Raw genomic sequence first — 27625 nt, forward strand, 5'->3', positions numbered from 1 at the left:
TACTTCCTGCTGTAAACTTGTGGGTTACAGTAGAATTTTACACCATTTCATTACTGTTCTTCCCTAATTTTCCAGCAGCACAGCCATAATACTTACCATTCATAGATATAGCCTTCAGTATTCAAGTTGAATCACACAGATATCTAACTGGAATCCTTGCAACAGACCTGTAGAGTAGCCCAGTAATATTATCATTCCTGTGCAGATAGGAGACTGAGAGAGCGTACTTTGGCTAAGAATTCACAGAAAACCTGATATTTGAACCAGGGATCTCCTTGATCACAGCACATTCTTGGTAATCACATATTTCGAGCAATGGGCAAAATAACTGACAGTACAAAAAAAATTAAACTACTTGAATATCAGGAATACATTAAACAAAATCAAACGTATGGGCTCAAAACCTATATTAAAGCTCTCTTGGAATAAAATCTAGTTTACACCAGATCAAAGTACTCTTACTTGCAGGTGTTCTTCCAACAAGTCTTTTTCACTCTTCATATATGTGACGTAATGGAATTGATATACAATATAGATAATAATAAATATTGAAATGACCTCTACTGTGTGCTTCGGTTCATCTGATTTGCATAGCTTATTCAAAGGCTCTTAGAATAATATCCCATTTTCAGAAGTGTATGTCTATATGCAGGGTGCAGGGATCTAATCACTGATATAAACCTGTAATATTATATAACCCCTAAGTCTTGCCTTGATACCTAGCTGCCTCCTTCATCTACCAGAAAAATCCTCCAAACATAGGAGTTCAGCACCCAACCAGCTGTATCTTGCTGCCATCTGGTGGCATATCTGAATAATTGCATTGTTGAATACTTCGTTCAAAAGGCACCTTTGCCATAGTGTTTTGATAAAAATCAACAGTTAATTGTGAGATGTCTTTGTATTGTGAGTTGGATCAGGTGTTTAATATATATACGTGTGAATCTTCTTTTCTTCTGCTTCCATCATATTTAAGTATGTCATGCTGCTACCAGTCTTGATTTGATTTCTGATTAATGAATCGGAGAGATAAATAGTATAAAATCAAGAATCCCGTGCTTATGCCTGCCAAGATGAGGCATATTGCATAGAGAGGTTGAGAGTCTAGATCCATTGCCTGGAGCACCTGCAAGCAAAGATATTACATCACAGCTTTTGAAATATGGGTGTCATCTGCTGAAAACAACTTGTATTCAATTCCTTGAATTCCAATCAACTGATGGATTAATATGCACAAACATGAATAAAACAACAGACTGAAGACAATTGTTGTTAGAGCATGTACATGTTACAGCAGCTGCAGTAGAAGGGGTTGCTTGATTGAAGATAGCATCAGGCACACATGTTGTGTGTTCCACTGTCTGGTTTATTTATGTACGTTATTAATAGCCCCTCCCCCCTTTCTCACTGAGTCTCAAAGAAGATCACATGATAGTAAATAATATAGTCAGACAAGATAAAACATCCAATAATCAATGCAATAGGAACTGGGTTACTGAAGTTAGAAAAAGCAATGCACTAAGGGCAAGATAACAGTGTTCCCTCAGTAAATGTAAGCAGACTCTATGCTATATCTTCTAAACTTATGAAACTACCTTTTACAGTGCTAAAAGTAACTTTGGTTTCTTCCCCATACTGTAATCTGTTGGAGACCTCAAAGCAGAAGGAGGAAGTTAGAACTTTAGCCACTTTCTTACCAGCATTCTTTTTTTTAACTATACTGGCCTTCTTGGCCTTCTACTACCTTTCACCCCTGTAATTTAGTGTTGTCTGCTCTGAGAGTCAGCAAACTCTCCTTATGGTAGAGACTGAGCCACAGCCCCTTCACAGAGGCCATTTCCGCACAGCCAAAAACAGCATCCTAGGGACGGAAAAAACACCCTCCCTGGGGTGCTGTTCACACAGGAGGTGCTGCTGCATTGAAGCAGCGCCGTCCTCACCCCCCCCCCCTGCAAGTGGCGCAAAGATGCCAATTTCAAACCTTGCTTGGGGGCAAGGTTTTTGGAATACGCCAGCTTCCATCTGCTGCCAAGTGAACGGCAGCGGGTGGAAGCCGGCGTATTCCCTGCGCCGCTCTCAAACGACTTCTTACCTTCTCCTGGCTTCCGTCATTCTGAGGAGGCCAGGGGACATGCTTCTTGGCTTCCGTCGCTGCAGCCGTTGATCTGGCCGGTTGGAAGCGTGATCCCTGAAAGCACTCCTCAGAGATGACGGAAGCTCAGTGAAAAAAAAAAAAAGGTGTAAGAAGCTGTTTAGGGGGCTGTGTGGCTGTGCAGAGCCTGCTCTGCCAGCTGCACAGCCCGTGGGGCCATTCGTGCGAATGGCCCCAGGGCTTGCATCAGCATAAATCATGCCGATGCAGCCCCGCAAATCTGGCTATGCGGAAACAGCCATATGATTTAACCAACCAACAAAACAAGCAAGTTAAAAGCACCTTCAGTATATCATTCCAGTCGGAAAGAAGCAAACTAATTTTCATTTTGTTTCTTGTCTTCCTTTCCATATGCTGTCCACTGTTTGTGGTAGGTATCTCCTAGCTTTCAGATTAGAGGCTCTCCAGTTATGATTGACAGTCATAGCAAGAACTGTGACATTTCCCTTGACGAGTGCATCATTTAGGAGGTTCTCAGCACAGTTTCTAAACACTGTTTTCCAGTTAATTCACTGCTGAGGTGTGGTAAAGGAAATTATTGTTTCTTTAACAAAATAAAACACAAAAGTGTCTGTATCTCCTCTTTTGACAGGCATGTTAAAAGCAAAGTGCAAACAGGCACTGCTGACAGGAACAGTTAAAGTTTAGGGATCAGCATGTACCACTAGAGGCATCAGAGGATAGTTAGCCAGAATGCAAAAGAGGCAGGTGGGGGGCATCTGGGCTATGAAGAAAGGGCTTGCTGCCCATCTGGTTATAGACTCTACTTCAGCATTTAAATGTTTTTGGTACCATTACAAAATGAGGAGGATAGGTTGGACTATTCTACCCTCCACCCCACCTGCCCCAGTAGGTACCAAGATCCACTGTCCTTCAGGAAATAAAGCAAATGGTCACAGTAGGTGATATAATTGGAACATACCACCACCTTTATACAATATAAATGCTTTGATGGGCTTTGTTACTGAGTATACATTAAAATAGAACCTTCTGATAATTGATATATTTCTAACACTGCCTGTTGATTGTGAAGGCACTGGCATCCTAGCCATAAATACTGCTGCTGTTGCAGCAAAATATAAGCATGTTACCAGTTGCTATTCAGCAAATAATGCTTAAGTTTCAAAATAGAGTGCGGTCCAGTAGGACTTATTCCGTCCTGTTAACTGAGATGCATATTTTAAATATTATGTTATTTAATATTATATTTAAAGTTATGAAATATCTCCAAATATTGATCTAGAGAAAATGTAACTTACTAGTTTCCCAGAAACAGGATAAGTGAAATTCCCAGACGTCATAGTGTATGTGAGTCCTGTAAACTGAACTTGCATCATGCCTTCAAAACACCATCTGACAAAAGACACATTAGATATCCACGATGGAACTGTAAAAAATACAAATAGTAAAGCTGAAGCAATTTAATTCAACATAAACACAGTCCCATAAAACAATTATTGACAACAAAAATCAACACCAGTTTGTCAAAATAGACATTATTGGGTTTTCCACACTAATTAAGCCTGTCCAATGGGTCGTAATTTGTGGAATCACTAAAAACACTACATATGATCTGTTCAGGTTGTGTTTCCATGGTTTTCAGGAACAACAGGTAAAGTCCTGGTTGCACATACCACGTTGATAGCATTGCATCCTGCTCAAGTTGGCCTGATGCTTGATAACTTTTATTCTAGGGTAGAGGAGTTCAGTGTAGCATGTGGTATATGAAGGCTTTAAGAAAGCCAAACATGTTATTCCACCTAGCATTAACAGGCTGTTTTCCATATCTACAATAATGCACTGTGGTGTAAATGTGCTTTTAATCTAGTATGTGTAGGCTCAAATCCTGGGATCAGTTTCTAGATTTCACCTAGAGAAACAACCACACACATTGGATTCTGTGCCTACAATCCCTTTGTGAACGTTCCCACCCCACATGGATGTTACAATTAGGTAAGGATCAAAGGAAGCACAAAGTCTGATAGCCCTACACTAGTTATTTTTTTTCCTCCCTGGTGTGTACGTATTCTTTTTTGATTTCTGTGGATCTGATCTTTTCGGCTCACCTGTCCATAGGTTTTGCAAGCTTATCAAGAAGCCACCACTTAGAAAGAATGTTGTGTACAACACATTGCCAAAGAAGGCTGAGATCTGCATTGTTGGCAGAAGCGCAGATACCCACAGTGCCATTGTTCGGGCGCAGCCAGTTCCAAGTATAAGAAGCAGCAAGTTAAGAAAGAAATGTTCTGGTTCAGGACTAAGATTGGCCAGCCAATAGATGGGAACCCCATAAATTATGCATAGAACAAACTGCTCTGGAAGTTCCGCTAAAACCTGTATAAGGAAGGAAAGGAAGTATAAAAAATTCAGTAGGTTCCATAGACGAAGCCCCAAAGTATTGTGCAAGGAGAAATTCTTTCAAGTTTCACTGCAGACTGTAAATCTCTCCCTCTCCCTCTCTCTCTATATATGTACAGTGGTGGGATTCAGCAGGTTCGCACCACTTTGGCAGAATCCCACCACCAGAACCAGTTGTTAAATTATTTGAATCCCATCACTGTATATAAGTACAGTGTACAGAATCCCATCATTGTGTGTGTGTGTGTGTGTGTATAGGTGGATCACACCTATGCCTTTTTCATCTCTCTCTCTCTCTCTCTCTCTCTCTCTCTCTCTCTCTCTCTCTCTCTCTGAAAAGGCATAGGTGCGATCCAGAACAATGTTGATGAACACTGATGTAAACTACATCCAGATGCCCCAGGCTAGCATCTCGTCAGATCTCGAAGAAAGACCACCAAGGAATACTAGGTTCAACATGCACAGGAAGAGAATGGCAAACCACCTCTGTTACTCTGTTGTCTTGAAAACCCTACTAGGTTTGCTGCAGCTCGATGATAATTTACACACACAAACACACACACGGATACCACTGTATTGAACATGCAGAGAAGAGTTGAAAGTGAACAGTCTGAAAACAGTTTGGTGTTGATTAGCAGATTATTCAGCTGCACAAAGTGTGGACCAATTGAGCAACAGTTAGTCTGTAATGTACCAGCACTGGAATGAAGAAAAAAACTAAATTTGAATTGGGAAGATTTTGAATGGTCTAAGCCATAAAAAATGATGGTTGTCCTATAAAAAATTGTGGTAGACCACAAGCCATAAGAACTGGATAACCCAGTTATAAGAACAAATATACACACACTTACACACACTTGGCATGCCAAAATTCTAAAGACATCTGTGCCAATTAGATGGAAAGAAGGGAAGAGACAGATACTGTCTACCCTTTAGGATATATAAGCCATTTTAGGTAGTTTATGAACAAAACTGGGAGTCTAACCTATGTTATGGAGATTACCAAGAAATAAGGGTGTGAAATTTAGTCCAAATCAATGTGGACTAGATGGACCACTGGTATTATGATACACTCTTATGAATGATAAAATTCACTCATTCTAAAACTCAGATCCTGTATTCTCCAGGATCCAACTGAGTTTTGATGCCCAAGTATTGATATATTACATTTAGGATGCAAGCACATGTTACAAAACTGCAGTATATCTGGGACATACAAAACAGCAAAAATTCAGGTCAGAGGTGGGACCGTAATCAATGTTAACAAAGTTAAACAAGGTAAAGCGGAAAAAGGGCTGAAGAAGGGTAGAGTTTCTTTTTTGGACATACAACGATTATTTTGTTTTACTTTAGCTTTTATAGCTTGATTCAAGTGCAGTAGTACCTTAGATACCAACAAGCTTTCCAGGTCTTGAGTTTTCAAAAGTCAAAGCTTTCTTCTACAGACTAACACAGCTACCTTCTAAAACTATATCTTTATCTTTTATGTAGCTTACAAGCACTTTGCAAGACTCAAGTAGAAGTAGAAATAGAGAAATGCAACTTGCTATATTTTGGATTCTGGACATGAAAGCTGACTAGGCAATGCTTGAATTTTGTGACACTTCTTTATAGAAATCAAGTACAGGTACACTGGAACCAGTTACCTTGGCAAAGAAGTATGGTCCAACGGGATACAGTCCATCTTCAAAATCCTGGTAGAGCACAATTCTTTCAGAGTAACCTACAACATAAAACATAAATAATCCTCTTGTGGTACTCACCACAGTGTCTCAGTGCTATTGTTTGTTGAATTTTCCTTTTTCAATCTCTTGAAAACACTTTCAGTAATAACAATGGAACTTACACTTTGTTATTCCTTCAAAAATGACAGTGAAAGGAATCAGGGCTCCTATCATATATAGAAGTGCAGATGTATCCTGAATAGACAGCTTGGTTTTTCCATGCCCATAATATAAGAACCCAATTAGCAAAGACATTAGAAGAGCTTCACATCCACGGATTAATAAAGCTGAGAGATCGCGAACATTGTTGGAGACCTGCCGACTGAAGCAAGAAGAAATAACACCACTGAATATAATGCTTGAAACGTTATAATTCTGTTTTTTTTATTTGAACCCTGTGCAATGTATTTCGTAGAATGAAACCACAAGAATGATCATTATACATGATCACCTGTAAACAGGCAATGGAGATAAAAAAGTTTCAGTGCTATCATATATATTCGTTTGTTTGTTTATTGGATTTCTACTCTGCCCTTCAAATACAGGGCAAGTTTTTCTATCCCATTCATCAAATATATCCCAAGGCAGGTTGCACAATCTGTGTATGTTAAAACACAGGTTCATTCCGAAACTAACCGTATTAGATGTATAATGTCGAGGTGTTATCAGTCATGATTAGGAAGCTACTCAGAAATCACAAAATAGCATAAGTCTCATAGCCCTAAAGAGTTTACAAACTAAAACTTGACATAATGGCAACAGCAAAGGTAAGAATGAGACGAATGAGACGAATGTATAGAAAGAATGTTAGTTCACTTCAATTATGTATATTTGCATATATTTAGGCATTTCAGGAGGGGTGTGGAAAGAAGATAGGCAAGGGATTAATCATTTTTGTTTTATTTTTTATTTATTTTCAAAATTTGGATCCAGCCTTTCTGATCTTACAAGGGCCATTAAAGGCAAGAAACAGTTTAAAGAAGAGTTGGTTTTTATACCCCGCTTTTTCTCTACCTTTAAGGATTCTCAAAGTGGCTTACAATTGCTTTCCTTTTGCCTCCCTACTACGCACACCTTGCGAGGTAAGTAGAACTGAGAAAGTTCTGATGTCCAAGCTAAGCTCCTGTGACACTGATGTAGTAATTGGTCTTGGACTTGGTGGCAGCTGAGAAGGTTGGAGTTTTAAATGGCATATGAAGTAGCGTGATGTAAAGTTTGACCAAAGTGGTCTCCAATTCAGCCATTCCCAGGATAGATTGGTTTCAAGTGGCTTCTAAATGCAGTTATTTCAGATGAGACATTAGGGAAACAGTGAAAAAGTAACTTTTTAAAAGTTTCTAGGACAGGAGGATAAGGATGTTCAGCAAATAAGCCTGGAACTATTTACAGGTTGTGGCTCCCCAGCTCCCCGGGGCTCTGCTGAGCCCTGGTTCCATTCCTCCTATTCCTGGCTCCCAATGGGCGGGGAGCTTTTGAGCTGTGTGAGTCTTCTCAGTCACAGGTTGGCGGGCTGACCCTACTGCTAACTGACCCTACTGCTAAGGTCCTCCCTGCCCCTCTTCCACTGGCTTCCAGGCCTCCCTTAGCCCTGCCTTGGTCTGTTGGACTTCAGCCCTGCCATCTCCTTCCTTCGCTCTGCATTGCTCCGGGCCCTCCCTGGCCCCACACCCTCGCTCCTAATGCCAGACCTGCCCCTCCTGCTCAGGCCGGAATGCTGGCTGATGGGCTGCCCTGCCCCCGCTTCCTCTGTTGCTGGGCTGCTGCCCTGTCCTCCTGATGAGACTCTGGTGCACCAGCCCCATCCTTCGTTGGGGCTCTTGCAGCACTGGGGTCTGTCAGGGGAGCCGGTTCCAGCTGGGCAGGTAGGTGGACTGTCTGGCTTCCTCAGGGAGGCATCCGGGCCAGTGGGCCCGCTGTCCCCCCTTGCAGGAATGTCTGGGACCGGGACTGCCTGCCGGCCCATCACAGGAGTCCTTCCTGGTTCCAGACACAGGTGTAACACACAACATCTGCTGAGCTCACCCATACAATATTTCAGATGTCAATTCCTGGGTGCAGAGAGCCAAATATCAAGTAATCTTTGAGCACTTGAGGTAAGAATTTTGCCTTTCCACAAGCTTAGGAATATCACAGTATAAGTGTAAGCTCCTTCTTGAAACTCCATTTTTGGGGGCCCATTTCCCAGGTTAGTTAGGCTCCAAGACAGTTACAGTCTTCTTTTAAAAGCATTAAATTACATGTTTATCCTGAAAGTCAAGCTCTGAGACAGATAAAGTCTTCTGAGAGAGAAGATGCTTCCCATCTCCCCCTGGTGGCACAATTCCTATCTGTCTTGAAATTGACCACTTAACATATTTTCTTCTTCATTGCCCATTCCCATCTGGCACCTCTTGCATTTCATGTGTCCTGATTGTTTGCTAGTTGCTTTGTCTACACACCAAACAAGCATACAAGGGATTGGTGACTGACAGAAAGGGATGACATCTTTTCCCGTCCATCATAGCAACACATGCTGTGCTTCCCACCCTCCTTTTCCATTGTTATTCTTCAGATTTTATAACAGCAAGGCACCACACTAATACAGCATTACCTTAGTAAGACAGTGAACTTCTGAAACCATCCTGGCAACTGATTGGTTGAATGGGGGTTCATGTTCAGTTCCTCTGAAATAAGTGGTGGGCTGCCAAAACAAAAAGAAAAAGGAGATGGGAATATCTCAAGATTTGCACAGCAGTGGTTTAAGAACAAGTTAATCATGCCATCTATTTGGTATTTTTCACCTTACATCTGTGGAAACAGATACCATATTTTCATCTTCTTCTGGTCTGCTTTGCCATAAAAAGTCATCAAACTGTTTGACTTTTTCAAGGAATATAGCAGCAAGTGAGCTGGCCCTTTGTTGGCTTTCCACCTCCGTTTCTGTAGTCTGTCTGTCAACACTAGTCAAATCAACTGTAAAACAACAACCAACCAAAGTTTATATAATCAACAAGTTGGTTGCCTTCACATTTATTAAATCGTTTCATATATCTGTAGTTACACATAACAAATTACAGTCAATTATTTTAATATCTGAGGTAACAAAATGTATATTCTTCCTGTATGTGTTTTCTCAATGCCCTCCTATGCAAGTATCAGTTATTGCTTGCTGGAGGTCTGTACATGGCCAAGTGTTATAGTTAGAGTTGCCATCCTCCAGGTGGTGCCTAGAAATCTCCCAGAATTATGACTGATCTCCAGGTTACAGAGATCAGTTTCATTGGAGAAAATGGCTGCTTTAGGGTGTGAATTCTGTGGCATTATATCTCACTGAGGTCCTTCCCCTCCCTTTACCCCACCATCCTTGGCTCTATCCCCTCCCCCAAATCATCAGGAATTTTCTAACCCAGAACTAGCAACTCTTGTGATTACTACACTTAGAATCAAGGGCTTGAGATTAGCCACCTCAAGCAGGTCACTGGAGAGGAAATACATTTTCAATAAATAGATAAACAAGTAGTTCTTCTGTCCTTGACTGTACCATTGGAATATGCCACTTCCCCTCTGTATCCTGTTTGTTCCCTCCATTATGATGCTAGGGACAGGGGTTCAGTCTATCCATTTCCCCAGAAAGCTATTTTTCTAGTGCACAGAGTTTGTACCTAAAGGGTCAGACCTTCACAGGCCTCCTCTCACAATGTGAAATGGTACTCCCCAGAAAAAGGGGAGCCATTTTTTGCTGCTGCATGTACACACTGTTCCGTATAATAACTGTTGAAGTATTCCAATTTAAGGCAGATTTATAAATTACTGTTCACCTGGTTACCTGGAGGACATTCAGGTAACCTATCCATTCCCTATGGAGAATGAATGTTCTCCAGGTAACCAAGCAGGTAAGTTTTCTAGTAGCAGCAGAAGAGACTTGGCCAGGAAGAGCAGAGTGACCTGCTGGTGTTCATTTTGGAGGGCTTTTCTCAAAGCCACAGCTTTTAAAACAGTGTATTTTAACAGGGGTTATCTCTTTTTCTCCTTGTAAGGCTGCTGAATCTGGAAGGTGGGGCTTAACAGGGGTTAACAGAGTTCATCTCTTGTTCCTCTTTGTCCTGAGAGGTGGGGCTTTTGTCCTGAGAGGTGGGGCTTTAGTTCAGTCTCTGGAACCAGCAGAGAGGAGTAGCAGCAGTGGGAAGAAGACTTGGCCAGGAAGAGCAGAGTGACCTGCTGGTGTTCATTTTGGAGGGCTTTTCTCAAAGCCACAGCTTTTAAAACAGTGTATTTTAACAGTGAATTTTAATTCAATTTTAATTTAATTTTTTTGTTTTTTTTAAATTAATAAGGACATATTTGACAGATAGTACATGCAGATAGCTCCAGGGGGGCAGTGACTAAAAGCGTAATATTTAAATATCTAAACAAATCAGATATGAAGGCAGAAGAGAAGCCAGCAGGGGGATGGGGAGGCTTTCCAGTGTTTTTTACTACTGAGTGTCACAATGTATGACTATCTGCCACTGGGACAGAAGTCATTAAGGTGTGCCCTAAAGCTGCAATGAGCTCCTGGCACTCCAGGAGCGTGTGCGTTCTCTTGAAGCCAAAGGTGGCAGACCTGGAGAAAGCTGAAAGAGGCAGAGAGGGTGACAGACAGAGGCTTTCAGGGACCTAACAGCCGGGTCCCACTCCCAAGGAGGTGACATCTCTTCCAGATGTCATGGAGAATGTCAGAGCCTTGAGGGATGGAGGGTGCCAGTCCTGAGGTGGGGGAAGATGCTCCCTTAGATGGGATCCCTTCCTTAACTGGTGATGCAGCTATCCTCTGCAGCACTGGGGATTACCCCTCGGGGAGGTGGGGAGGCTCCTTAAGTAGTGGGTGATTCTGATCATTAGAAATGTAGAGAGTTGGGTTTGTGGGAAGTGATGACCCCGCATGTAGTGACTTGCCTGCACCTGGTCGCCGGAAGGTTGCTGAGGATTGTCACTTGCCGTCCTAGATAAGAGCTTTTTTAGACAGATGCTGGGAGTGGAGTCCAGCAGTTGTGGTCCACATTAGCACCAACGACATTTAAGGAAATGCTTAGCCAGGAGGTTCTGGAAGCTAAATTTAGGCTGCTAGGAAACAGGTTGAAGTCCAAGGACACTCCAAGGTGGCATTCTCCAGAAATGCTACCCGTTCCACAGGCAGAGCTGAAACTAGGCAAAGCGGAGATACAGGGAATACTCCAATGCGTGGATGAGAAGGTGGTGTAAAGCATAGAGGAGTTTTTCAGATTTGTCCAGGAACTGGGGAACCTTTTGGGACAAGGTAGGCCTGGCCACAAACAGGATGAACTTCATCTTAACCAAGAGAGGAACCAAGGCTGCATGGCATCAACGATTACGTAAAAGGTGGCCAGAACAGCTTTTAAACCCCTGATCACTGAGGGAAAGCCGACAGGAGCTGAGGGTGACTTCGGTTAGGAATACAGTAACTATAGGGATGCAGACAGAGAGAGGAGGTTTTCTAAATCAACCAGATACAAGCGAGGAACATAGCAATGTGCATGTGACAAGGATGATGAGTGTCTACAAAAGACTTGAGGGTAAAGCACAAAAAAACCCCGGTTAAGGACAGGAGACAAGGGGTACTACAGGTGTCTCTATGCTAATAGTAGAAGCATTACGACCTAAAATGGGGGGAGCTAGAGCTACAGAGTTTTGAAGGAGGGACTTTGATACTTAGTGGGCATTACAGAGACATGGTGGAATGAGGAGAACCAAGTGGGATGCTGTTATACCAGGCTACAGAGCTCTATAGGAAGGATAGGACAGAGCATTGGGGGGTGGAGTATCCCCTTTACATCAAAAGAGAGCATAAGTATCACATAAAATAGACAATGCAATGGGAGCTGGTTCCCCTACAGAATCACTGTGGATATCAATACCAGAGTGTAGAAGGACTAATAGTTTAATATTAGGAATATAGTATCGTCCCCCTGACCAAGAAGTGCACAAGAGGATTCTGAGATGGAAAAAAGAAATTAGAGAGGCCAACAAAACACAAAAATGTAGTGGTAATGGGTGATTTTAACTATCCCCATATAAACTGGAAAAATGCATGTTCAGGTCACATGAAAGTAGGAGAGAGCATTCCCTGGATATGCTAAATGACTGTGGCTTAGAGTAGATGGTTGTAGAACCAACCAGGGGAGAGGTGATCCTAGATCTAATTCTATGTGGGACCCAGGACCTGGTGCAGGAAGTCCAGTATGTTGTTGAAGCCGATGGGGAACAAGCTGACCACAATGCTGTCAGATTCAGTATCTCAGCATGCCGAACAGAGTGGCAACTACTAAAGTGAAGTTACTAAGCATTAAGCTGGCCTTCAGAAAGGGAAATTTCTCAAAGATGAGGGGAGAATGAGTGTGCAGGAAGCTGAAAAGGGAGGAAAATCCAAAGGAGAGTCCAAAATTGTCCAGGATGCTTGGAGGTTATTTTAAAAACACAGTAATAAAAGCTCAGCTGGGAATGTAGTTCCACAGGTTAAGAAAAGAGCAGTACCCAGTCAAAAAGAAAGCCAAATTCGCAATGGTTAACAAAGAGAGGTTGGAGGAATTATCAGAAAAAAAAGAAAATGTCTTTTAGAAAATGGAAGTCCAGTTTGGCTGATAGAAAGAATATGAGGAGGGAGACACAAATGGTGGCAAAAGAGAAGCAAGTTAGCTGTAAAGAGGGAGGCCAAAAAGGATTATGAGGAACGCATGGCTTCGCTGAACATCAAGACCAAGCAACAAACAAAGTTCTTCAAAAATTTTACATCAAAAGCTTAGGGAAGCCAGCAAAGGGAAGCGGTGTAGGCCCGTTAGATGACAAAAGGAACAAAGGGTGTGTGTGCTAAAAGATGGCAGGAGATTGCAGAGAAGCTGAATGAATTTCTTTGCATCTGTGCTTCACCCAAGAGGAGGTGAGGAACATTCCTGCACCTTTGAACCAGAAAAGCTTCTTAGGAGGTGAGATCCAGAGGAACTAGCGAAGATAGTGAGTAAGACAAGGAAGAAGTTCTGGCAGCCATTATTGATAAACTAAATGTTACTTCAAATCCCCTGGCCCAGATTGGCATTCATCCAAGAGTTCTTAAAAGAGCTCAAGCATGGGAAATTGCTGATGTTACTCACACTTTACATATGCAACTTATCCCTGAGAATCAGAGCTCCATCCCTGAAGACTGGAAGATGGCCAATGTCACACCAATCTTTAAGAAAGGATCTAGGGGGGGGGGACCGGGGAAATTACAAGAGCCAGTCCAGTTTAACATCTGTTCCTGTGTAAATTAGTAGAATCTATCATTAAAAGATGGAAGAATTATATAAACAATAGCTTAGAAAAGCAAGACCTGCTGAGAAAGAGGTCAGCATGGCTTTTGCAGAGGCAAATCCTGTCTTACAAACTTACTAGGAGTTCTTTGGAGGGTGTAAACAGGCATGTGGACATGGGGTGAACCCGGTGGACATTGTCTACTTGGATTTCCAAAAGGCTTCTGACAAAGTTCCCTCACCTAGAGACTGGTTGGAGAAAAACTCAGCAATATGAGAGGAATAAGAGGGGAAGTCCCCTCCTATGGATTAAAAAAACTGGTTGAGAAACAGGAAACAAAGAGTGGGTGTAAATGGGAAGTTCTCACAATGGAGAGATGTCGGGAGTGGGTGTCCCCCCCCAAGGATCCGTTTTGGGACCAGTGCTCTTTAACCTATTCATAAATGACCTGGAAGTAGGGGTGGGTAGCGTGGTGGCCAAGTTTGCAGATGATACCCAAATTATGTAGAGGTGGTGGAGAACCACAAAGGATTACTTGTAAGAGCCTCCAAGCTTGGGACCTTTGATAAATTAGGTGAGTGGGCTCCAGAAATGGCAAATGCAGTTCAATGTAGCAAAATGTAAGAGTGATGCACATAGGGGCAAAATCCAAACTTCACCATTAACATCGCTAAGCAGGGTCCCAGTGCTATCAGTCTGACAGACCAGGAAAGGGATTTAAGTCTTAGGCTTCGATTAGGTCCAGTGGGAATGTCAACTCCAATGCAGGGCAGCTGTGAAAAAGAGCAAAACTCTATGCTGGGGATCATTAGAAAAGGAATTGATAATAAAACTGCAAAAGGAGATGTCATGCCCCTTATATAAAGCAGTGGTGCTGACCGCACTTGGAGTACTGTGTCCAGTTCTGAGTACACAGCATCTCAAAAAAAGGATATTGAGGAGAGATAGAAAAAGAAGAAGTGCAGAGAAGGGCAACAAGGATGATTGAGGGACTGGAGCACCTTCCCTATGAGGAGAGAGGCTGCAGCGTTTGGGACTCTTTAGTTTGGAGAGGAGAGGCTGAGGGGGGATAATGATTGAAGTCTACAAAAAAATTATGCATGGGGTAGAAAAAATTGTTGACAGAGGAGAAATTTTTCTCTCTTTCTCACAATACTAGAACCAGGGGCATTCATTGTAGAAAATGCTGGGGAAGAATTAGGATCTAATAAAAGGAAACATCTTCTTCAATGCCAGCGTGTGATTGAGGTGTTTGGAATATGCTGCCACAGGGAGGGTGGTGATGGCCACTAACCTGGATAGCTTTAAAAGGGGCTTGGACAGATTGTATGGAGGGAGAAGCTCGATTTATGGCTACCTGCCAATCTTGATCCTCTTTGATCTGAGATTGCAAATGCCTTAACTCAGACCAGGGTGATCGGGAGCAACAGCCCATTGAAGTTGCCATTGCTTTCACATCCTGCATGTGAGCTCCCAAAGGCACCTGGTGGGCCACTGCGAGTAGCAGAGAGCTGGACTAGATGGACTTTGGTCTGATCCAGCTGGCTTGTTCTTATGTTCTTATGTTCTTATGTTCTAAAAGTCTTAATTTTGATTTTCTGCCTGTCATTGTGCTACAAATGTCTGATATACTAAACATGCTTCCAGACCTATTGCAAAACTGGCTTTAAGGACATATTTGTTGGCAGAGCAGTTCCTTGGTCTCTGAGTCTTTCTCGCAATGTTTATATCAGTCTCCCATCAATGCAAGTGCAAAAAATGAGAAGAAATGGAGGACAGATGTTCATAATTCAAAAGAGCATTCTAGATTTAACATTTCTATTAATAGCTGCTTTAAGCCCCATTCATGAAAAAACATTCTTTACTTTCAGAACTGCAGGACAACCTATACATTTAGCACCATAAATCAATACTTTGGACAGCTCTCTTGCTTGCTTGGGTTTTTTTTTAAATGTGATTTTTTTTGTAATGGAGTTTTACAGTGTTAAGAACTCACCAATTTATGAAGAAATGGGAATTCCATGTTGTGAGGTTTAGTTTCCTTTACTTATGTACTGATTATTTAGACTATTTTATCCCACATTCCCACTAAATCACAGCCCCTAGGTGACTAACAGTTGTTCTTAAAAAACACCAGATTTAAAAACAATGATGTGAATGCCAAATGAAACAAAAAGACCTTTGTCTATTTGGTGAAAGATAATGCTGGAGAGGGACAGATGAATCTCGTTGAGAGGAAATTCTTTTGTTTTGGTGCCATGGCCAAGAATGCCTTTTGTCAGGTTGCTACTTGCCTAGCCTCATACTGAGAGCATTTTAAGCAGGGTTGCCAAAGATGACTACCGGTATAATAGTTACATAGGTTCATATGTAATTAGACAGCATGCTGGAGATACAGTGGAACCTCGGTTTTCATTGCCTTCGGTTTTCATCGATTTTTTCAGTGAAAAATTTGTCTCGATTTTCATTGATTTGCCTCAGTTTTCCTCAATTTGCAGTAAGGTGCAAATTGTGGAGAAAAATCACCCGGACAAAGCTGTTGCAGGCCATGTCTGCAACTTGTTTAATGACAATGTCTTGCCCCATTTCAGACAAAGAGGCATCAGAAACAGACCTCTTTGGACAGCTTTCTGGTGGGACATTGGTCCACTGGCTCTGAAGCTGGTCCTAGTGTTATTGTTTGTTACTGTTTTCAGCATTAAACACTATGTTTATTCACCAAAAAATGTGTTTTTGGTATGTTTTTTTGGAGTGCCTAGAAAGGATTAATTGGATTTACATTGATTCCTATGGAAAAGTTTGCCTTGATTTTCATAGGTTTCGGTTTTCATTGATTCTTTTTGAACGGATTACCAACGAAAACCGAGGTTCCACTGTACATCATTTATAATAGTTGATAGTTTTTACCTATAAACAACTGAATAAACAACTTAAGGCACAATCAAATTGTTAATCTTGATTAAAGTATCCATTTTTAGATTCAAAACAGCACCCTCTAGGGCAGGGGTCTGCAACCTGTGGCTCTCCAGATGTTCAAAGACTGCAACTCCCATCAGCCCCTGCCAGCATGGCCAATTGGCTGATGGGAATTGTAGTCCATGAACATCTGAAGAGTCACAGGTTGCAGACCCCTGCTCTAGGTCTTCCCCTTTGCCTAATCAACAGTATTCTTTCATTCCTTGTCTGTCTCCTGGTTCCAGCTGGAAGAGTATCACCCTCAAATACAAGGGAGAAAGATCTCCAGTCATTAGATACCATTCTGAATGCTAGGGTTGTTAACCTCCAGGTGGTGGCTGGAGATCTCCCACTATTACAACTGATCTCCAAGCAGCAGAGATCACTTGAAGGAAAACGGTTGCTTTGGCAGGTGGACCTTGTGGCATTATAGCCCACTGAAATCCTTCACCTCACCAATCCCCCTCCTCAGGCTCCACCTCCAGGTATTTCCAAACCCAGAGCTAACAATTTTGGGCATAAACCAACCATTCCTGATCATAATCAATTAGTATGTATTACACACTTTCCCCACATTCTTCCTCCAAATAGCCGCAAGACAGCACATATTATTTCCCCCTTCCCTATTTTATTCCCACAGCAATCAGTTGAGGCAGATCTGGCTAAGGAATAGAGGTGGGACAAAGTTATCCAGTAAGCTTCATGGCTTAACTGAGATTTAGGCCAGGGTCTTCCCAATCCTAACTCAATACTGTAACCAGCTATACCACATTGATTTAACAAAGAGTATCTCCCAGCAGCAGTGAGAATACTTACCATAGAAATCAGCAGGGTTGCTGTACGTTGGGCAGGGATATCCAATTTCTTTGAAATACTGCACCATGTCCCGGGCTGCTCCAGAGTAGATTGTGGCTCCAGATGTCATCAATAGAATCAGATCAAAGAGCTGGAAGATATCTGATCGTGGCTGGTGAACTGATAGAAGGACTAACCTGTTTCCTCTGGCCAGCCTAGACAGTGTTATTACTAAGTTATGGGCAGTGAAACTGTCCAGTCCAGATGTGGGTTCATCAAATATTAGAATTCCTGCCACAGACAAAACTACAATTATGATCAACTACAGAAAGTTCTTTATCTAATCATGTCAGTAGCATCATCCTAAATATATACGTTTCCAACAGAAGATCACAGAGTGACTTCATGGTCAAGGGGCCAGAATTACACATTTGGCAAGGAAATTAGACTCCTATCTACTTGGCAGCCAAAGGTATGCTAGCATTGTTAGCAATCCCACCCTGGCTCCAAGTTCACAGCAGCATTAATTTTCCCATATATTTTTCTTTCCTATGTTGTAAGCAAGGCTGTCTCCCCACAGGGACCCCACATATGAGAGCTCCAAAGACCCTCTGGCTTAGCTGCAGAGGCCTGAATGAAAATGACCCAGTTTGATATCAAAATGGGGGAGGGGGGCTAAACCAACAGGAGTTTCTCTGTATGCTCTCACAGAGAGTAGCCTATCTGGTGGACTGTTGCAAAGAGTACAATATTTAAAGGACTATTAGAATATTTGGCATCTATGTATGTTTGAGTTTTGTAGGAGCAATACCATTTGCGTCCTTGGGATAATGCTGAGCAGCTGCCTAATTGAAGTGACCTTTACCAGCTGCTTAATTGGGGCTTGGCTTCTACATTCTTTCCTATATTGCTACCTCTTTCTCTCTCTATTTACGCACGTAACTGTGTATGATTCTTCTTCGTGATATTGCTGAGTATGGTTTATGCCAGTGCTTATGTGCTCAAGTTTTTTACTGCTTTCTTTTGTATATATGTTTTGTAGCCTGCTTTGTCTTTTAAAACTCTATATAAAAAGAAGTAACTTTCTTAACAACTCTGCTGCGTGTGTTATTCAACTCTGCTAAGGACAGGTTATGTGAGCAAACCTTCTATCAGGTTTTGCACCCAGGTTCTATCACTACTGTCCTCAGTCTTCAGAAGTTCATTCACTTTTGAAACTGACTGACTCAAGTTTGCTGGTTAATAACCAAAAATTAGAGAGCTTTCCACCTCATCCAGCCTAACCCAGCAATTCAATCCTAGACCTACAGAGAAACATCACAAAGCTACTACTCAACCTTTGACAGAACATCCTGAGGAGTTCCCAAGTCCCAGTAACTCAATCTCTCCGCCTAACTCCCAATAAGTTACTACCTTCCCAGACTCTTGATCTGATCCCAAAGTCTTTAAGAAGGGAATCTCAAAACCTTGGTTTTATACTCAAGCCTGCTTCCCCAACCTCATGGCTGGCCTACTTCCTTTGTCCCAGACCAGTTTCCCTTCTCTTCTCCCTTGAATCACAGCATCATAGACTCTCCTGTTTGGGATAAGGCAACATGTATTTTTTGTTTTCACCCTTTATTTCATTTTCCGTTCCCCATGTGGTTGCCTGTATTTTAGACAAAGTGTGCAGGAGGTCACCATGTAACTGAGGGTTATGTATCCATACCTGTCTTGCAACACACACTGTTTCTTTTCACATAACGCCAATCGGTGCTAAAGTGCCAGATCAGAAGTCTAATATGGTAGCAAATGGATAGGGCCCTGATTGTCTCTGTATTCTTACCAGGATTCCACAAAAGCTGGACTCCAATGCTGACTCTTCTCCTCTCACCCCCAGAAACACCACGAATATATTCATTCCCAACTTTTGTGTTTGCACATTGTCGCAATCTCAGTTCTGCTATAACTTCTTCTACCTGAAAATTGATCAAGAACAAATCACTATTTTTTGTTTTAGTACAAAGATCTCATTCAAAATATTGAGTGATATTCTAAAATTATATTTTCCTGATGCAGCCCTATATGGACCCAAGGTTGGGCAGCTATGCTAGTTCAGGTGACAAATTTTGAAAGTCATTATCAAACCCACATAGAACTTGAAAGAAGAACTTCCTGATGGAGTTCCCTATCATAACTAAAGGGGTCTTCTCCTACCTGCACTGATATGTTGGGGAAAGTCCTGTTGTTCAGCCCAACATTTGCTGAAGCCCCATTCAGTCATAATCTGCAGCATGGAACCCAACAAACTCTATATGATCATATTTCCCTCAGTTAAAACTAGATGAGATGCTAGAAGGTCTGTAGACTTCAACACATTTTTAGAGTTAATAGAGTAGACTTAATTTGGACTCTGGGCTCCGCAGGCTGGCAGAGGTAATTTATATTTTCCATTCTATTCAGGTATGCCAGTCAAATAGGTGCTTTTCTTTTCTTCAAATAAAACAATCCCTCTCAAATACATAACAAGGAAATGACGATATTGCCATTGGCATGACCCATCTTAGGTTGAAGTTCATCCCTGCTGTTGGTTCTGACCAATCAGATGAAAACACATGCTCTATCTTACAGCAGCCATAAAAAATTGCAGTGTGTGTGTGTGTGTGTGTGTGTGTGTGTGTGTGTGTGTGTGTGTGTGTGTGTGTGTGTGTGTGTGTGTGTGTGTGTGTGTGTGTGTGTGTGTGTGTGTGTGTGTGCGTGTGTGTGTGTGTGTGTGTGTGTGTGTGTGTGTGTGTGTGTGTGTGTGTGTGTGTGTGTGTTCCTTTCAGGAGCTAGACAGGTACTTGCATAACAACCTGCCAACTCATATATTTCTATGGGAAAGTGGGAACCAAGTAAAACTCATTAGCAAGCTGAATGAAAACCAAGAATGTTAGATAAAAACAAATTTGATCACTGATAAAAAGACAAATAATCACATTTAGATTAGCTGTTCTTTATCTAACAACTTGCACAGTCACTTAGCTAATGTTATTAAGTTCTTGACAAGATAATTTGCATTCTAATTACCCTTTTTTTTCTTTCTGTCTCAGAAAAGATCTTTGGAAGACGCAGTTTTGCAATGAAAAATAACGTTTCCTTCACTGTCAGGTTGGGTAGCAGTCTGTCATCCTGCCGTACATGGGCAATGCACTTCTTAACCAGTTGGCGGTTACTCGGTTTTCCATTGATTATAACTTGACCCGATGCAATTTTACCTCCATGATCCCGACATGTTATCACATCAAAAAGAGTTGTCTTTCTGCAAGCTAGAAATATCATAGATTACAATAATCTGAAGGTTCCTTTACTAAAGCTATGCCTCCCCCAAAGAGGGGGTTCCAAATTTGGATCCCATAGATCTGTTTTACTAACGGCAGCACCTTCTCTTGGTTCATGGAGGCATCTCCTCTTGTGCAAGGTTTGAAGAACCTTTAATTGTCAGGAGAAGAGTTCTCATGCTGAAGGAATGTGCTGCAGGATCCAACCCAATAATTTTGTCAGCAATAATATGAATCTACATCATTTTCAGGTGAGCATCAAATCAGATCATTTATCAAGCTCCTGATTGGCTATCCAATAGACATAACTTGTGGGCTGTGTCCCTTGGCCTGATGCATATTATATAGTTCAGTGATGGTGAACCTTTTCGAGACCGAGTGCCCAAACTGCAACCCAAAACCCACTTATTTATCGCAAAGTGCCAACATGGCAATTTAACCTGAATACTGAGGTTTTAGTTTAGAAAAAATGGTTGGCTCTGAGGTGCGCGTTACTCAGGAGTAAGCTTGGTGGTAGTTGGTGGCTTTGCTTTGAAGCAAGCATGCAATGCTTTGAATGGGTGAATCACAACCCTGGGAGGGTTTACTCAGAAGCAAGCCCCATTGCCAGCAACTGAGCTTACTTTCAGGTAAAGGATCGCGCTTTAAAGGTAAAGGACTGCTTCCCCAAAACTAGGTCTTAGGTTTTTAATGCTAATAATCTCCTTGAAATAATTACACTATTATCATACTGGGGGCCTGGCGGGGGAAGGGGTGTGTGTGGTGGGAGAGGAAAGTAAAACTTTCGCTTTCTGAAACCCAATAAACCCCCACCACAAGATAGAAGTAAAAAGGCAGTCAAGGAAGGCGTAATCCTAAGTAAAGAATGCAAAAGTGCGAGGGGTGGGATAACTTCAGGAAAGCTAAATTGGTGGAGCAACCATCTGATCTGTGGTTTTTCCTTCACATGTCATCACAGCACTTGTCTTCCCACAAAAATACAGCAGGAACAGAAAAATAAAAGCAGTTCTAGCAAACACCTTGGTGTGCTTTTAAAAAAATCCTAAATGCATCTCGGTTCCTCCTCCCTAGGCTTGATCTGCCCAGGCAATTGGCAAAAAACTTGGGTCTGAGCATTTCCCCGGTGTTTGGAAAAGCACGTGTTTTGTTTGTTCAACCCCTTGAGCAGCAGCACCCAGCCTGCTCCAGCCTCCAGCAGGTCCTGCGTGCACCTGCAGCTCTGCCCTACACTGCTCCAGTGCCTCCGTTCCACTCCTTTGCCTCTGCCCCACCCGCTCGAGCAGGGGCCAGCCTGCTCTAGCCTCTAGTCCCATGTGTGCCACTCTGCGCCTCACTAGCATCTCCGCTGCCTCTGCCCCACCCCCCCTCGGGTAGCAGCCACCTGGAGCACAGGCACCAGGCCTGCCAGCCGAGTCCTCCCTGCTCTCCGCGGTGAGCGCACGTTGTGCCTAGCAGCCCAGGCCAGCCTAGATGTGTCTATGTGGGGGGGGCGATTTTCCTCCCCCCCACATGACAAACTCTGTGCCCGCGTGCCCACAGAGAGGGCTCTGAGTGCCACCTCTGGCACGTGTGCCATAGGTTCACCACCACTGATACAGTTCTTTTTGTGGTATATTGGTGAATTGAAAAATCTTTTAAACTAAGCACAATCCATCAGAAAGTCTCCTCCACAACTTGCCCTTCTAGCACTACTTCCATTCACTTTGATGTGACATGACAGCACATTGCTGTAGGATTTGTGGAACAACAGGATTGGTTGACTTTTGACAACCGTTCCACATTATATTTATAACATGGATATATAACTATATATTTTCTACACAACAGGGAGGATCCACAAGGCAAACTGTTCCATACATTACAGCTACCTTGTGGAGCAGCTTCAGGATGTAGGTTATTTTCAAAAGCCTTCTTTCCAGCAAGTACAGACCGTGGACTAGCCTTTGTCCCACAGTAAAAGCTTGGCAGTTTCCCCTTGTTTATGGCTTAGGTCTGGCACAGTTTCAGAAACCATACAAGAGAATTTAATAGGGAAATGCTCAAGAGATTAATCTGAAGAATGAGGAATTTGTATATAAATTGCCTGATTGTTATTGAATTGTAGCAGCATACTGGGTCCTTGTAGAGCCATGGAGCTTTACGCTTAATTTCTAGAGCTCTCTTACTGGATTACCCGCAAGAGAACCCCAGAACTCATGTTGTTTGATGGGCAGTGGTTGAAGACCAGGGTAGCCTTCTAGGCCACCTTTTTTCTGCAGAGCATTCAGGCTTGAAGGTTGTTTATTTGCCACAGGACTGACAGAGCAAAGAGAATGTGAAAGTTCAACCAGTTTCTTAGTATTATTTTTCAGAGGACAGATTCCCAATAAAATATTTTAAGAGTCTTCTAAAAATAAAGCCTTCCTCATCAGTTCACAAACTGTGTTATATATCTAATTTCCACAGGTGTCCCAAATGCAGATCAAAACATCCACATAATGGGATAGGGTCCCAGGGATAGGATAAATGTTTCAGAAAACCTGGGAAATCCCGTAAAATCAAATAGAAGAAATGGAAGAAATTAGGGCGGAACAAAGAAAAAAAAAGGTAGGTTGGTGAGTGGGAGGGAGGGAGGGAAGCAAGTGGGGAGTGAGGAAATGGAGAGCTTGGTGGAGGGGAGGAGAACCTGAAACTAAATTAAACTAGGAAAGGGGAGGCAAATACAAGCAGCGATGTCAGAGACAAGTATGCCAGCAACAGGAGAAACACCAGAAAATCTTCATGAGTGTCCTGTTTGTAATCTCTATCAGTACTTTAAAGAAGGACTGATAAAGGGAAGATTTCTCATCCACCTGGCTGTCTGTCATGCTTCTTGCTGGCTTCTGTGTCAGCTTAGTGGGAGTGCTCCAACCCCCCAGCTGAGGGCAGGGGAGAGGGAATGAGCAGGGGCCCCAAAATGCATCCCCCACATGACTCAGGCAAATGGTGCTTGGGTAGCCTATAGATAACACCATTGTTGCCCTCAATTATAGGCCTGGTGGAACAGCTCTATCTTACAGGTCTGTGGAATTGAAGCAAATTCCTGAAGGGCCAGGTCTCATTTGAAAGAGATTTTCATCAGTCAGACTCTGCTTTAACAGAGGACAGACAGACACTTTTTGGGACAGGGACCACCAGTAGATTGTTATTTGCAGAAGACAATGTTCTTTGTGGGGTGTACTGGGAGAGGTGGGGCCACAGATACCAAGACGCTAGACCATTTTGAGTTTTGAATGTTAGTATCAGAAACTTGAACCTGATCTCGTATTCCACTTGGAGTCAGTGCAGCTGATGGAGCATCAGTTGGATATATGCTCTCCATGATGTTCCCCTTTAGGAACTGTGCAGCTGCATTTTGGACTGGTTGCAATTTCTAGAGCAGTCTCAAGGGCAGCTCTGGCTAGAGCAAGTTACAGTAGTCTATGTTGAAGGTGACAATTGCATGGATCACTGTGGCTAGGTCTGTGTGAGAGAGGTAGATAGCCTAGCCTGACATAGATGGAAAAATGCCAGTTTGGCTACATTTCTAACCTGTGCCTCCATAGAAAGGTTGGCATAGGTGTTAACTGGATGCCATCTAGTGGTGGGATCCAAAATTTTTAATAACAGGTTCCGATGGCGGTGGGATTCAAACAGTGGCGCCGCCGCACACACGCACCTCCAGTCCCTATTGGGCAGGGAAGTTGCTTTAGTAACCCCTTCTCAGCACTCAGAAAAAATTAGTAACCACTTCTAAAGAAGTGGTGAGAACTGGTTGGATCCCACCTCTGATGCCATCTAATATATACTTTGGTGGAGTGGTTTTTTTTAAAAAAAGTTTTAAAACTTTTCCTAATGGGAATTAGTTTTTCTGTATGCAGGCCCTATTAGGGCAATTCATCATTAAAAAAATTCAGAGTCTGGCCAAGCTAAAGCATTTCCTGACAATGTGCAATAAACATAATAGTTACCAGTATTTGAACACATGACATTTCCTTTCACTATCAAAGTCAACATTATCAGCTCGGAGTGGCAGCAGCTCTCTAGGTTCTCATAAAAAGGTTTTTCATATTATCTATTACTGGTACTTTTAAGTGGAAATTGAAGTTGGGAACTTTGGCATTCAAAGTAGCTGCTGCTATACCACTGAGCCATGTCTATTTAAATATCTTTCCATCACACAGCATTTCTATTGCTTCTAGTCTGGGTTTTCTAAACTGTTTTAAGTTTGCCCCAATCCTGCAACTTCTTTTTAAAAAATCCATCTTTCATTTCTTTTCCTCAACCTATAATCTCCTATGACTGCTTTTCAATTTTTTAAAAGTTGAGAGACTGTTTCAGAAGCCACCAGTGACTTCAGTGGTTTGGACCTCATTTTTCATCCTTAGCAGCATGAAACCCAAGTACGCGGGTTTATGTAACCTGACATTCATGCCTTTTCAGTATTCTTAGTTATCTGTCTTGTGAATTAAGAATGTAAAAAGAATCCTGCTTGATTAGTCAGCTAGTTCCGCACTCTGTTTCCTAGACTGGCTTTCTATGTTCCCCTCCCAGCAAGAGGTATTCAGTGGTATACTGCATCTGAAGGTGGTGGAGTAAATTCCAGCTGTGAATCAGATATTTTATGAATATGTATTTTTAATCTAATCCTGATCTCCTGCTGTTCAATTCTGTTGGGAGACCTTGGGTTCTAGTCTCCTGCTGTTCAATTCTGTTGGGAGACCTTGGGTTCTAGTGGGACAGCAAACTGTTTTTGACTAGGAAAAAAAGGCTATTTTAGTTCATTAAACATTAGCATATTTCAAACTATTTTAGGAAATGCAGTATTTTAGAAACTTATTTGGCAGAATATATCAAAAACAATGACAAACTATAGTTTCTATACTAGATCAAGAGTCCTGTAAGACAGGACTATCTGTTTCTGTTTATTATTATTATTATTATTATTATTATTATTATTATTATTATTATTATTATTATTATTATTATTATTATTATTATTATTATTATTATTATTATTATTATTAATTTGATTTAATATACCGCCCTATCCCCGATCTGATCCTACAGTGCCAGTTTAGCGTATCTATCTATAAAGAATGATTTTCTCATGTAGATTGTTTTGCTTTGATGATGGATTGGCCTTGTAGAATCTGTAAAGATGGCTGGTCTATATTAGAGTACAGTAATTCTTACCAGAGCTTTCTATGAGGGCCAGCATCTGCCCACTTCTGACTTTAAAGGTCAAATTTTGGATGGCCATCATACGAGAACTGTGATCTGTGCCACATGCCCAAGGCATCTTCAGTTCTGATAGTTTCTGATACCATGGAATCTGTGAGGCCATATCAACCTAGTGAGAAATAGCATAAAGTCAAAATGAAGGTAACTGATTACAGATCAAGAACATAAACTAATAAAAGAAGAGCTGGAGTAATTTTCAGATTAGAACTAATGTGAAATCCAACCCTAATGTCTGCCCAGCTGAGATTTTTCCATAGAGTAGCACCATCTGATGCCAGCCCATCCCCTTAAAAAATGGAGTAACAAAAACAGCTTGAATCACTTATATGATGTAGTGTAGACAGGCTATAGATTAGCAAGAATAGTGAGCCCTCAGTTTTATGATATTAGAGCTGGCACATTTTCTCCTGGTATCCCACAAAATGCTAAGAGTCTTCACTCTTTGCTGTGTTTGTTTTCAAGGCAGAGAAAATGTGTTCATGACAACAATGCCAAATTTAGAATGTTTATCTCTATCTACATATCCTTTCTGTCTCTAATTCCTCCTCCTAAAACTCTGCTATTCCAATACCACTTTCTTGTCATTACCAAGTTCCCCTGTACCCAGCATATCTATCCTTTCCATCTAGGTCCAAAATCTAAATTATTGTCTGATCCATATTTGTAGTCTTCAGTTCTTTTTAGATTTGCTTGAATACGAAGCATGAAGAAACCTTTATTATATGTTAAGCAGATGCTGGCAAGTTCAGGTAACAGATCACAGACAGAGCAAGGTCACCTTTTTTACCTGATAGTTGAGGTCTCTGACCTCCAGAACGTTTGATTTACCACTGTATGTGAAATACAGACTGTTGTCATCTTCTGAGCAAAAAATACTGTCTTGGAGTTCCATTTTTGCCTGTAGAAATCACCATTAGAATGTCAGTTTCTCAAAAAGTGAAGTAGTTTTAAAAACAAAGGGGGAGAAAGGTAACATATGAAGTGGCTTTATACTGAATCAGCCCATCAGCCCATCTAGTTCTGTACTGTTTACTAAGACTGGCAGTGGCTCTTCAGGAATTCTGTAGAGGTCTTTTTCACATGACATACTACCTGGTCCTTTAACTGGAGATACTGAAGATTGAACCTGGAACCTTCTGCATGCCAATCTGATGTTTTGCCATTGAGCCATGGCCCCTTCCCAATGTACAAATGAACCAAAAAGGAGTTTACAATATAAGTGGTGGAGACAACACTGGGGGAGGGGTGGGGGAGGAGAGGATTTGACCAACACATCAGTGGTTTCAAAATGCTCCTTAATATCTTGAAGTGCTAATAAGGTCATTTTAATGCTTTCTATAACAGCACTACTTCAAGCATTAGTTAAACCAGATGAACTATGCAGTTTAAAAAATTAATATCTTGATTTATTCACATGTTATTCATCTGACATTTAAAATCTAACTAAAATTACTTCTATTTGCCACGTTTCTGGATCTCAGTCTTAAAATTTGCTCACCTTCCTGGTGTCCTCCTTCACAGCGGCACCAACTTGTGAACACGTCTTCATCTTTCTTTCCTTGCCGTGATTACAGTAGACCACACACCTCTTTTTAATGCTACATTTCCAACTGACTGTATGTTTTCTTCTTTCGTTTTAAAGCCTAACTACCCTATTCACTTCTCTCCAGGAAATTCACCCAGATTTGGTTTTCATCTGCGCCTGTACACTTGGGCCACAGTTGCTTCTGTAACTGGTAAACTAATGTTGCTGTGATTGTGCTATAATAAAAAAAAACACTTAGGCTAAAGGTTCATCAGATAATGATTATGGTGGTTGAGTGACTGGAAAGATTTTT

At 41.8% G+C, this 27625-nt stretch overlaps 1 protein-coding gene across 1 annotated transcript; it reads right to left on the reverse strand.

Annotated features, from left to right (window-relative positions):
• Nucleotides 1-988: 988 nt before the first annotated feature.
• Nucleotides 989-27336, reverse strand: ABCG8 (ATP binding cassette subfamily G member 8). The gene is made up of 13 exons (XM_048504823.1): nt 27286-27336; nt 26575-26685; nt 25740-25896; nt 20296-20534; nt 19073-19205; nt 17269-17538; nt 9020-9186; nt 8825-8895; nt 6357-6556; nt 6157-6233; nt 4219-4486; nt 3412-3539; nt 989-1126 (listed from the first exon to the last, which is right to left on the reverse strand). The coding sequence occupies exons 1-13, from the start codon at nt 27334-27336 to the stop codon at nt 989-991; spliced, it is 2010 nt and encodes a 669-aa protein (XP_048360780.1).
• Nucleotides 27337-27625: the final 289 nt, after the last annotated feature.

The sequence above is a fragment of the Sphaerodactylus townsendi genome, linkage group LG01, assembly GCF_021028975.2.
Source record: "Sphaerodactylus townsendi isolate TG3544 linkage group LG01, MPM_Stown_v2.3, whole genome shotgun sequence".
NCBI lineage: Eukaryota > Metazoa > Chordata > Lepidosauria > Squamata > Sphaerodactylidae > Sphaerodactylus > Sphaerodactylus townsendi.

What these genes read in the sequence shown, in the direction of transcription:
- ABCG8 (XM_048504823.1), bottom strand. Translation starts at nt 27,336, where the DNA reads ATGAAGACGTGTTCACAAGTTGGTGCCGCTGTGAAGGAGGACACCAGG. An exon ending in TTTTGAAGGAATAACAAAGT is followed by an intron (nt 6,234 to 6,356) that starts GTAAGTTCCATT and finishes TTTATGTTGTAG; the next exon opens with GTTACTCTGAAAGAATTGTG. An exon ending in GACCATACTTCTTTGCCAAG is followed by an intron (nt 4,487 to 6,156) that starts GTAACTGGTTCC and finishes TTCCTTATACAG; the next exon opens with GTTTTAGCGGAACTTCCAGA.